Source organism: Trichosurus vulpecula, chromosome 2, assembly GCF_011100635.1.
Source record: "Trichosurus vulpecula isolate mTriVul1 chromosome 2, mTriVul1.pri, whole genome shotgun sequence".
Classification (NCBI taxonomy): domain Eukaryota; kingdom Metazoa; phylum Chordata; class Mammalia; order Diprotodontia; family Phalangeridae; genus Trichosurus; species Trichosurus vulpecula.
In genome coordinates, this window is record NC_050574.1 from 222,732,402 (window position 1) to 222,745,643 (window position 13,242).

The 13,242-nt window shown below is 35.9% G+C and overlaps 1 protein-coding gene across 1 annotated transcript in view; it reads right to left on the reverse strand.

Moving 5' to 3' along the window:
- The window catches only part of LRP2 (LDL receptor related protein 2), a 263,004-nt gene that overhangs the window by 62,801 nt on the left and 186,961 nt on the right, over nt 1-13,242 (reverse strand). The window contains 4 exon segments of the mRNA XM_036745398.1: nt 244-467; nt 4,510-4,680; nt 5,189-5,341; nt 9,478-9,994. Coding sequence (XP_036601293.1) covers nt 244-467; nt 4,510-4,680; nt 5,189-5,341; nt 9,478-9,994 — 1,065 coding nt within the window.

Here is a 13,242-nt window from a genome sequence, read left to right on the forward strand (position 1 = left end):
TAAGTTAAGGTTTAAGAATAAAGCTTTTAGATGCAGTCATATATGAAATAAGGGAATAGACCCAGTGACCTCTAGCAGACTTCCAAACCAACAATTCTCTGATACTGAATATGCATATCATCTCCGAAAAGTGAAAAAAGTTTCTAAGATTAAGATTTTATGTTTATAAAAGACCAACATAAGAAATCTGAAGCAGAAGAAGGTAAATGGGTACAAGAGCTAATTTTATAACTATCTGCTCACCAATTGGCTGTCTGTATGGGTGATATACATGGATATCAAATGGTCTATGTGTTGTATTCGCCAGCACCATTCTGCCCGACCCATTATATTTGTTCCCTTTTTCAACTGTTCTTGTGTTCCAATCAGTCCAAAATATAGTATCTTCAAAGATTGTGATAGCAAAGGGATGAGGCACAGTCCCATCAAACACTGTGTGCCGATGTCGTCCCTCCAAATCAGAGAATCTAAGGTAACAGAAAAAAATGTCATACCATGATAAATGTCACCCAGGGAACAAACATTTACTTTATAAGACAGCTAAAATTTTAGACCAAAATAATTGGTTTTTTAAAACTAGCTAAACTTAAAACAATATTCTGTCTGACTGGACAAACCATAAAGTTGAAGAAATCACAATTTAAAAATAATGTTTAAATAAACTTTAGAGGCACCAAAAGCCTAAATGATAGCCACTGTCTAATCACAGTGAAAATTTCTCTTTGAGACCTGCTCTAGAGTATAGAGATCTGGCCTTAAAACTAGGAAGTCCTGGATTCAAATTTTACTTTTAATTATATTGGCCATATAAGAATTCAGGGCAGCTAGATAGTGTAGTGGATAGAGTTCCCAGTCTGGAGTCAGGAAGACTCATCTTCCTGAGTTCAAATCTGGGGCTAGACGCTTAGCTGTGTTACCCTGGGCAAGTCACTTAACCATGTTTGCCTCAGTTTCTTCATCTGTAAAATTAGCTGGAGAAGAAAATGGTAAATCACTCTAGTATCTTTACCAAGCAAATCCCAAACAGGGTCACGAAGAGTTCGAAACAACTGAAATCGACTCAATACCACCATCAACAAAATATAACCATTGGGTCAGTAACTTAACCTCTCAATGTCCTAGGTACCTCTCTAAGACTGTAAGTTGCAGAGAAGGTGACAATATACACTGAGAAGGGAATTTCCTCAACTAAGAGTTCCCCAAACAAATAAATTATGGGTCTAATCCCTATCTGTCTTCCCTGACTTACCACCTTATTAATATTCAAACAGAAGGAAAAAAATTCATAACACAAAAACATAAAGTCAAATGTTGTCTTCTTAAAGCTTTATTTCTCAGTGCATAAATATTTCATAGGAAAATTTGATCCTTTGAGGAACTAAAGTAAATAATTGACCTGAGTTATGTTACAATTTAAGGGTCTAATCATTACATATCTAAAGTATAGCCATTTTGCATATTCGAATAGTATTTTATAATATTTATTTAGTTCTAGTAACCTCTAAAAAAACCTTGGGTATCACAAATATCAACTTCCAGATTAATACACTGAAGTGCAAACTTGCTCTGTCATTTGATTCAGATGATACACGGCATCCACAGTAAGGCTTTCTCAGCCTTTCTCTGTGCCAACTTAGGCAGATGGTTTCCCTTTTGGTATGATTGGTCAAGTCAGAATAATAATGCTTGCACTATCGACCTCATAGTATCGTATTGGGGAAAGTACTTTGGAAACCTCTAAAGGCTATATAAATATAAGATGTTCTTAGTATTACTGTAGTGCCTACAAATTAGGGATCCTGAGCACAAAACTAGCTATTACCCTTTTCCTCTCACTCACAAGGCAGATCAGGAAATCAATGTGCCTACTCACAGACAATCCCAGGGTAGATAAGAATTATCTAAGAGACAATTGTAGAAAATTTACAGAAACCTTTAGAGACTACATAAAATACTATATTTGAATACATTATTTACTTCTACTGTATCTGACAAACTTTCAGAACCTAAAGACCCTCCAAAGGTCTGAAAGATCTTGGACCAACCAAGAAGTTATAGGATGCTCTTTGGGTATTCTTTTAACTCTAACAGCTTTGGGGGTAGAGATTCAAATCTGTGAATTCAGGTGAAGGTGTGATGGAGTAGAAATTCCCTCCACCAACGTAGATCACAACCCATTTGTAACTTAAAGTCTTAGAGTATTGCCTAGAATTCTGAGAGGATGTGACTTGCCTTAATATTTTAAAACTGCTGATAGTGAAGAAATTTCAAGTAGGTGACAGAGAGGAGAGGAGTGAAGTAGTTCTGTGAGATCAGTGAGGAGAGTACTTGGTGTGTGAACTGAATGATTTGCTTTCTTCAATATCCTAGGTCCTTCCCTTTCACTTTTTCCTCTCAGTCAGTAAGATCTGCTATATAATGCTGAGGAGGAGACCAGAGCTCCAGAGCTCCAAAATGCTGCTAGAATAGGAATGACAGATGAATGGGTTAATCCACTAGTGCTGCTGAACGTGGCTGGCTTGACCTGGGAAACACTCTTGTCCATGTAGGTCACATGTATTTTATTTAATAATATGTATTATTGTCTTATCCTTTTGTTTTTCATTGAACAATATATCTTTGGATGCAATTCAAAATATCTCATTTGGCATAAAGTCTCACATCTAGAACCAAATTTAATAAATGATGGAATCTACTGCTATCTAAAACAACTGTCTCTATCAATGAGAAAGGTCCTCCTTCCTATTTTTGTTTTCTCTAATACAGAGGATATAATACTAATAATTACATCTTTCAGCACTTTAAGATTTACAAAGCATGTACATCACAAGAATTCTGTAAGTGCAACTAGAATTGTCTTTACTTTTCAGATGGAAAACTGAGGTGCAAAGTTATTTTTATTTTTATTATTAACAATAATAAAATTAATAGGATATGTTGGCTAGGTAAGGAAAATTTTGGGTTGATCTATTCATGAAGACCAATGTAGTATTAATGTGATTGAAGATCTTCCCCACCCATTCAATATGCCTCCAGTGGGCTGAGGTGGGAAAGCCTGATTACATCTTTGTTTGCAAGTAGGCCTAAAGCCCCTACTTACTAGGTGCTAAGCCCATGTGGGCATGAAATCCTCAGGGTCCTAAGGGGAGTTGCTAAGACCAGGGCCAATGGTACACCCACTGAGTTCTAGTCAATCGTGAATTCAGTCAGTCAGAGACCTGAGTTCTAGTCAATTGGATGCCAGCTAGGACTGTATAAAAATAGAGCCCAGAACTGGGAACAGCAGAACTAAGAGCAGCAGGATTCAGAAGCAGACATCAAGAAGACATTGAGGCAGCAGACATTGAGGGAGAGCCAGCATCGAGAGAGACTGCAGAGTGCAGAACAAGAGAGAGTTGCGGAGATCAACTCAAGCAGAGCTTCAGGAGAGAATGCTGAGTGGAGAGTTAGGATTCATGAGTGATTTCTTACAGGAAGACCCTGGTGGGGGGAGTAGGGGAAAGGTACAGCATGGCTTGGCTCTTTCCTATAATACTTTATTATAATTTCCTTGTTGCTACATTGGGGTGGGCTTACTGGTTTTGGAATATAATTGCTACTATATGGAATTGGAATTATTGGTGCTGGGATTGGATTCTCTCATGTCTAAATAAATGTTACACTTCCTCTACCTTCTATCTAGTGAATTTCTTATACTTTGCAATTCCAAACCATTCAGGCATGTTCATGGTCATCTTCAAGATCATAAATCTTGCCTTACTGCTACAACCATCCATCAAGAATGATATGAGTTGCAGTTCACACTGATAGAAGGATGAAACCATTGTTCCTTGAAGTAAAGATCATAAGATAGGATCATAATACTCTTAAGATGGAAGACAGATTAGTGGTCATTGGATCATAGGATCACAGATTTAAAATTGGTAGGAACCTGCCATCTATCTACCAGGGATGGGGAACCTGCAGCCTCAAGGCCACATGTGGCCCTCAAGGTCCTCAAGTGCAGCCCTTTCACTGAACCCAAACTTCACAAAACAAATCCCCTTAATAAAAGGATTTGTTTTGTAAAAATTGGACTCAGTCAAAACACTGCACCCAAGGACCTAGAAGGCCACATGTGACCTCAAGGTCACAGGTCCTCCACCCCTGATTGTAGTCCAACACACTCATATTACAGATGTGAATTTCAGATCAAGCTGCCATTTTTATTGTTTTCTAAAGCTTCAAAAAATGTGTTTCTCAGAACAGCTCTGTGTAGTGGATAATATAATTATTACGAATTCCCATCTGACAGGTGAGGAAATGAACAAAAATATGGATGAAGTGGACCCCATAGAATTTTGTATAGAGGACTTTACTGAGAGGTGGAAATATAAACACACTATCATTATGATCATTGTTATATATGGATCACCTAAATGTAAAAAAAAATTAATAAAATCAAAGTTCGACCCCTGATATTTGGTATGAAAAGTTACCCAGTTCCTTTATTCTTCTCTATGTACGTACTCAATGTAGTTCAGATGGGCATCTGACCAGTATAACTTGTCATTGGTGTAATCAATGGTGATTCCATTAGGCCATGATAACTTGGTAGAGATTATCACAGTTTTATTGGTTCCATCCATGCCCACTCTCCCGATGTATGGTCTGTCTGCCCAATCTGTCCAGTAAACCTGTCTATTTAAACAAACATTTTTGATCAGTTTTTGAATATAAAATCTGGTAGCAAAGACTAATGTTCTGTTACAGGATTGTAGCATAATTTTTAAAATAGAGCTTTTTAAAAATCCTCTGAAGGAAGGGGAGATAATTTTAAAATAGTGTGAAAGAGATAAGGGAAATGAGGAGTTGGGACATCTAAAAGATGCAGAGGACCAATATGTAGATTTCAGGAACCCTATCATTATTAAACTGATAATTAAGTATTTTGGCCCCATGCTTCTTTGTGTCAGGTTGTCACTTGACTACAGAAGTATGAAGGTGTCTTATCACAAAGATAACAAAAATACCACCAAACAGCGTCTCAGCCGCATAGGTAGAGAAGTAGACATGTAACTCCCAATTTAGCACCACCGTAACTATATTCCATAGAAGGGAAAACTCAGTAAAGACAGTGCTGGAAAAGTCTTTGCAAAGACATGTAAAGAAAGGGGAACCAATACTATTTAGAGAAAGAAGGCTATACCCATATCTTGGATGAAGGACAATCCCTCTTGGATACCGGAAGCAGAAGGTGTTGTTGGAGTCCACACAGTGCTCAGCTAGTTTTCGGCGGAATCGGCCATCAAGATTGGCAACAAAGAGGCCACTGAGGTAGGCATCTAGCCAATAAAGCTTTCTGAAATGGACAATGACAAATTTTTCAAACAGCTATTTTATCCATGCTTCTCACACAATTTTCAATACAAACTGACAAAGACCAACCACATATCCAGCTATTAGGAGCAGTAGCCAGAGGGTTGGAAAGAAGTCAAATATGAGGAATTAGTCTTTCTTAAATTATGATAATTTGGGGCGGTATGAGATTGTGCTTCAAAAACCATGTAGAAATAAGTATAGTATATATAGTACAAGTATATATAGAAATAAGTGGAGTTGAAACCAACACATTATGCTCTTGTATTTTGATTAGGTAAAAAACACTTTTTGATTGACTCGATCAGAACTGAGTGTGAACAGGGTCTGTACATCTCCTTGACTCAATCAAAGTCATTTGTTTTAGAGATTGAGCCACGCTCTAAATGATTTGTATAAAAGGGAAAAACCATCTCTGAATGGGAGGAGGAAGAAACTCTGAGAAATCGTTCCCCTTTTATATAAATATCTCAGGGAATTATCTAGTCTCTAATATAATGGCTTTAACTGATTCAAGAAGATGTGGTTTCAACTCCACCCTCACATAAATATAAAAGTCTGGGGCTAATCTTCACATGAGGAATACGATCATTTTCTTGGTTTCTTATTTCCTTAATGGTCTGGCACCTAAAACAGAAAGGATTTTCTAGAAAATCAATAGGTATATCACTGAAAATACATACTTGGAAAGCTCTGAAAGACAAGGAAAAAAAGAATGTTCCTTTAAGTCACAAAATATTAGCCCCATCGGATTAAAAAGACATGACCCAAACAAAACCAAGTTTTCATTATATCTCATTTCAATAAAACTAAGATTTACAGACCCAATCGAAGCTGCCCCTTAAGAGCCTGCCTGAAGAATACTTTAGTTACAATTCAATTCCTGTCAATGTCATATAGATTTTTTTGGCAATTGGAACAAACACTGAAATTTCTTTATAAACCTAACCAAATTCTAAGAGATTCTCATCATCAGATGAGCTGTCCTTATTAAGAAGTATCATATTTGAGTCTTCCAGAGGTCCACCATGAAAATAAAATATATAGCTTGTTTCTGAATGTGCTGATCTAGTATCAGACCATAAGGAGACTTAGAAAATATTGTGGGTAGTCCATATCAATGTTTGTTTAGGTAGGTGAAAGATTGAATATACATAAACTTATATTGATTTGGAGAATCATATATTTAGAATTAGAAAGGACATTAGTCATCATCTAACTCAACTCCTCATTTTTCAGATGAGGAACCTGAGGTACAGAGAAAAATGACTTTTGCCCAAGGTCACAGAGATAATAACCAGCAGACATAGCATTTGATCCTCCACATTCAATGTTTTCTTCACTATACCATGCTGCTTTTCTTACTCAGCTAAAACTTGTTATGAATGAAGTCATAGGCTCAGTCTTTTTGTAGGCCATTTAGCTTCCACTGGCCCACGATTAGAGACTCCTCCTAACTCTAACCATCTCCTAGGTTCATCCTATAAATCATGAAAGAGCATCAGGGGCTTATGCAAATCCCTCCCCATCTCAAAAATGGAAATAAATGTGTATATATCCTGCTAAATGGATTAATAATATTACATTTATATTAAAAACAGAACACTTCTCTTATCAAGATTGGAGGCTCTGGAAACAAAACTTCTGTTTCAGCAATGGGAATTCCCAATGGCATTGAAAAAAAATCTCATGTTTTCAATGTCAGCCAATTTGGATGAGATCCAAGAAATTTCATCTGCCAACTTTATTGGGCTCTATTTGCTTCTTTTTGATCAAAAAGAACATTGACTAGCTGAGCTACATCTTAGGTATAGAAGAAAATGTGGTTGTCACTCTTCTGCATAGAATTCTTCACTCTAGCCAAGTGAATGACCAAGTGTAGATAATGACTGGCAGCAACTTGGAATATCGTTATGCCACTTACTATGAGAGAAAGAGGGGAAAAGCCCATAATTTCTCAGGGCCAGTATAGTTCACAAAGACACTGTGTCTTTATCAGGTTGTACCTATAGAAAATTAATAAGTCATTGATGCCTAAAAATACTGAGTAACATGATGTAATGGAAAAACATTGGACTGTGAAAAGAGAGTTGGTTCTAGTCTTGAATCTGCTTTCAATCAATTATGTCTCTTTAATGATATATATATATATACATATATATATGTGTGTGTGTGTGTACATATATATATATATATATATATATATAACTTTTTCATATCTCCAAGTCACTTTATCTTTCTGGACCTCAGTTTCCTCATCTGTAAAATTAGAAGACTAGATTTGATAAGGTCCTTTCCAGATATCTAACATTCTGTGGTTCTGTTTCTTCTTCTCCTCTTTTGGAATATTTAAGAGCTCAGCAGCTGGAAGGAGAAGGAAGACATGGCCTGTACTGTATGCTCAACTCCACCGTGCCCCATCCTAAATTATAGTACTTTCACGTGCCCTTTGTGTGAAAGAAGAAGGTATTCTACACCTCTATTTACAAAGATGTATTAATAGCTAAGATTCTTTACCTTAAGCAAAGTCTTCCAAGAGCACTAACAGTCAAACATCTCTGTAACTCATTGTAATTAAACAAAGGAGTCATACAATGGCTATAAACATACCCCCCACCTAACACTGTTTTGATTAAGGTCATTTCACAATAATTTGGTGTGTTATTAGTATATTAGTACATTATATATAATAAATAAACCCTATGATAGTCACAAGACCCACAATGTAATGAATTGTCCCTTTAAAACATTATTCCTATAGAACTAACTGCCCAAATAACATTATTTTGCGTAATATTGCATTAGCATGTCAGTTAGCCATGTTAGGCAGAGTATGCCTACATATCCTCTAGAGAGTAGAACAGAATAAAAATTGTAATATAAAATTTAAACATCATGAATAATCTTGAAAAAATAAGAATCCTGTGAAAGAGACACATCTAGCGCTATAAGACTACGGTATTTAAGAATAAGTTAGAACCCCTGATGAAATTTCAGACTTTTATGAAGGCCACCATCTTGGCTCCAAAGGATGTTCCACTCCTCATTTTATGCCCAAATTTAGTCTGTTTAATTGGAAAATGAATGGAAATAACTACCCTCATCACTACTGGTTCATTATTACTACTGAGAAGTTTTCTGAAAGTATTACTTTCCTGTCTCATACTGCCATCCTCTATCCCTTTTTCAACCTCCCCATATTCCAAAATATGATGGATACTTGTTTTCTTTTAAATGGGTCGTTGGACTTGAGAACTTTGATATCCTAAACATTTGAGTCAAGAAGTCTGAGGCATTAAGGAATAAATCAAAGAAAGAAGCAAAGTTAACCATATTCATATTATAGAAAAATAGGAAGATACCAATTATGATTTAAGGTGAAAAGACAGTAAATAGGAGAACAAGTAGAAACTAGATGCCCAACATTGGAAGAATGGCTGAACAAAAGGCCTATCAATATGAAAGAAAGTTATAGAGCTATCAAGAATAACAAAGCGAGGAATAAAAAAGAAATAATGATCAGATGTAAAAGCTAATGCTTATGAACTACAATGACACAGAAATATAGTTATACATATGTAAATATATGTATAGTCATACGTGTAGTTGTACACATACATATATATGCATAGTTATATACATACAAATATATGTATATTCACATGTGTATAACTATACAAAATTATATGAATAGTTATATATAAAGGATTAAAAAAAGGTCAAGATATTGATGCTAAATTTACATTATTACTTGTATTTTAATTGCAAATTCAATTTAATATTAATACATTATCACGTAATTTAAATTCTGCCTTAGACGTTCACTAGCTACGTGACCCTGGGTAAGTCACTTAATCTCTACTTGCCTTGGTTTTCTCATCTATAAAACTGGGATAATAATAGCACCTCTCCTACAGGGTTGATGGGAGAATCAAATGAAATAGCACATGCAAAGCTGTATATAAATGTTAGCTATTATCATTATCATTATTATGCTACTAGAAAAAACTTCTTGATAAAGTCCTAAGTTTGCAATAAAAGTTTTATTTTTGAAATTCATCAGTGATGGCAACATTTAATATTGATTTCATATTTTAGGAACGTTATAAATACTCTTACCTGGCAACCCAATCAACAGCCAAACCTGCCCCAGCAGGCAGATTGCTGTTTATGACTGTCTCTTTGTTTGTCCCATTCAGAAACATTCTCTCAATGACTCGTCTTTCTAAATCAATCCAATACAATCTCTTTTCTACCCGATCAAAATCCAGTGCCGTTGCCATACCCAGTCCTTGCAAAATGAGGGAGTAAGACTGCCCATCTGCAGTCAGATTTCTCAGATAGTAGCGGTTGCTAAAAATGAGGTAGGGTGAAATGTTGCTGTTTTGCCGGCATCTCTTTCCATCTGGTTCCCGGATGTAGCCTCGGGCACACTTACAGATGTAGGACCCGGCAGTGTTCTCACACATCTGACTACAGACAGATGGAGTTTCGTTGCACTCATCAATATCATCACAGGTCTTCTTATCAGACATGAGTTTGTATCCAGGGAGACACGTACAGTAAAAACTAGTCTGGGTATCTGTACAGTTGTGGTCACAGCCACTAATTGAAGGGTCATTGCATTCATTAATGCCTACAGGAGAGAGATATTAATTATTCACTTGCTCAAAACAGTCAAAAATGAACATATCTGTTTGATTAGAGTCAGTTGTCAATAACGCATGCTTGTGGTAATAGGAAAAATGGGCATTACCTCACACCCATCAAAACTGCAAAAATCATTAAAAACAATGAAACTCAATGCTGCTAGGGTTTGGGAGGAACATGAATGCTCATTCACTGCTGATGGAACATAAAATATTTTTAGAGAACAATCTGGCAGTACACAGTGAAAGTTCCCAACATAGTCATATCTTTTGACCTGGTAATTCCATTTTCAATAATATACCCTGAAAATGTTAACAAAGTATTTCATAGCCGCGTTATATATCATTTCAAAAAGGAAAAAACTATAAATAACCTAAAAGTATAAAAACAAAGGAATAGTTAAAAATATTATGGTATATTAATGTAGTGGAACAGTATAGTACTAAAAAAGACAAAATTTAAGGAATACAACTAAATTTGGAAAGATCTTTATGAAAACATAAGTAGAAAAAAGGAAAAAGGCAGAACCAGAAAAAATAGACTATGTACCACCTATGACCATGTAAAAGGAAGAATGAGAAAAATTGCTGAGGATTAAGTAAGAGTAATTGAAAAATTATTATAATATTTTATGTATTAAAATAAGGGATTAAAATGTGGTCACTAAGCCAGTTTATTGGTTGTAATGATGCTCAGTTAAAATTTTGTGAAACTGTTTTTAAATGTTTCAAGAAAATAAGAAATACATATATTCATGAAAGTCAATAATAATCTCAAGCTTCCTTTAGCCAATATCTTCAACTTCTTCCCCAATCTAGTCATTCATCAGAGCTACTGATAAGAAATCAAATTCATTGGCTGACTAGAGTTTCACCTGTTTTCCCTCCCTATCTTTGCCCACCTTCTGGTAGAGGTAGCAATGAAGCATGAAATGGCCTAGAGATGGGGAGCTATAGAGAAGAGAATGAAGAGAAAAAAGAGCTAGGTAACCTTCCAAATGGATAATTAAAATATGGGGGGAAAAGTATTTTATTGCAGCTAATACTGCAAAAACTTGGCTATGGGGATGGTGGGAGTGGAATATGTAGGAGGAACAGTGTTTTATTAGAAATTATTTCCTGGATGTTAACATCCACATTTCATAGAACCAGAAGTTAAGAAGAGATCTCAAGAGATCATTTGCTCTGCAAATATTGAGGTCAACTCTTTTTCAAAATAAAATTCTGATTCTTAATAGAATACAATAGAAGATTTTATTGCTAAAAAGTAATTGGCATAATGAATAGAGCACTGGGCCTGGAGTAAGGAAAATTCATCTTCCTGAGTTCAAATCCAGCCTCAAACACCAGCTGTGTGACCTTGGGTAAGTCACTTAACCTTGTTTGCTTCGGTTACCTCATCTGTAAAATAAGCTGGAGAACGAAATGACAAACCACTCCAGCATCTTTGTCAAGAAAACCCCAAGTGGAATAACAAAGAGTAGGACATGACTGAAACAACTGAACAACAAGAAGAATCTAATTTTAAAAATTAATGGGAAATTGTTTGAATCAAAATCAAGTCTAGGAATATTCTCAATGATTTTCATGTGCCTTCCCTCCATGAAAAATACTTGACCACAGGTATTAAATGTAGGTTTATTTAACTGTATATAAAAACATAATAACATGTTTTATCATGGTAGCACAAAACACTAGTTTTTATATTTTACACGTTCTCTGTCTTCTGAATTACTATAGCACTTTGCATTTGTCTCAGAAATTAGCACTTGGTAACAATCTCTTGTTTCATATAAGGAAGTCTCTCTCTTACTAGACTGCATGCTTTTTGAGGATTAAGATGTTATATTCTATTTTAATCATTAGGATTTCAGTCATTAGGTATTTCTTGAGTATTCACTTTGTGCCCAATATGGTGCTACAGCCCAAACAGATATAAAATGTAGTCCTTGCTCTCAAAGCATTCTAGTGGTAGAGATGAGACCAAAATATTTTAATATACTAGAAATGAACCATATGTTTTGTTAGTGTGGGTACTAGTGAGTACATGTTGTTGTTGCTTTTTCAGTCATGTCTGACTCTTTGTGGGGTTTTCTTGTTAAAGATACTCAAGTGGTTTGCCATTTCCTTCTCCAGCTCATTTTACAAATGAGAAAACTGAGGCAAACAGGGCTAAGTGACTTGACCAGTGTCACACAGCTGGTGAGTGTCCGAGGCCAGATTTGAACTCAGTAAAAAATGCGTCTTCCTGACTCCAGGCCCAGTGCTCTACCCACGGCATCACCTAGCTGTTACTAGTAGGTACATTTTATTAGTTTAATGACACTAACACAGATCTTAACCCTTTCATACCTTGGGGTTTTCATGAGTAGCTGTGGCAGCATTATCATCATCATCATTATCATAATTCATCCTAGTGGCAAACATCCTAACAATGAACCTCTCTAAATTTAGCCAGGTTGGTCCTCAGATGATAGGCACAGTCAGCTATTGGGCCCATATTTGAAACCTTTCTGGCTTGGTAGAATTTGACCAAGCTTTAACCCCCTTGGTAATTACTTTCAGGACCACAGCACAATCTTATATTGAGGTATCATAGTAGGACTTTAGTGAAGGAAGACCCACAGTATATGAAGCAATGAGAAAGCAAAACCAGACAACAAAAGCTACACTCCAGAACGGCAGAAAGTCAACTGTCTGAGCACTAAACTAGACAAAGAGAGGATCATCACCAATAGACTGACAACTAGGTGATTCATTCTTTGGCTAAGATGACTTTATAGTTAAGTCCTAATCATCATGTGCTTGCTTAGGTGATATTGGTCAAGTAATGTATTTCATAAATACTGGTTGACTTATGAAGGAGTGAAAGAACAACATATAATTTCTTCAAGAAGTTGAAGAACAGGCTTATTACTCTTGAATGGTGGAACAGCCAATGTACGGGGAAAGAAAGATGGCAGCACAGTACAGTGGAAACAATGTTGTATTTAGAATCAGAGGACTTTGTTTCTCTGTCGTTTACTATCCGTATGACTTTGAGCAAGTTACTTAATCTCTCCGGGCCTCAGTTTCACCATTAAATGAAGAGATTAGAAAAAATGACCTCTGAAGACCAATCCTTCCCTAAATCAATGATCTTACAAACCCAAACTACCAAGGAGGACCAATCTGTGTTAATCTACCCTGATGTGTAATTTTAGCAACATCTTTAAAAACCTCAATTGATCTCCTA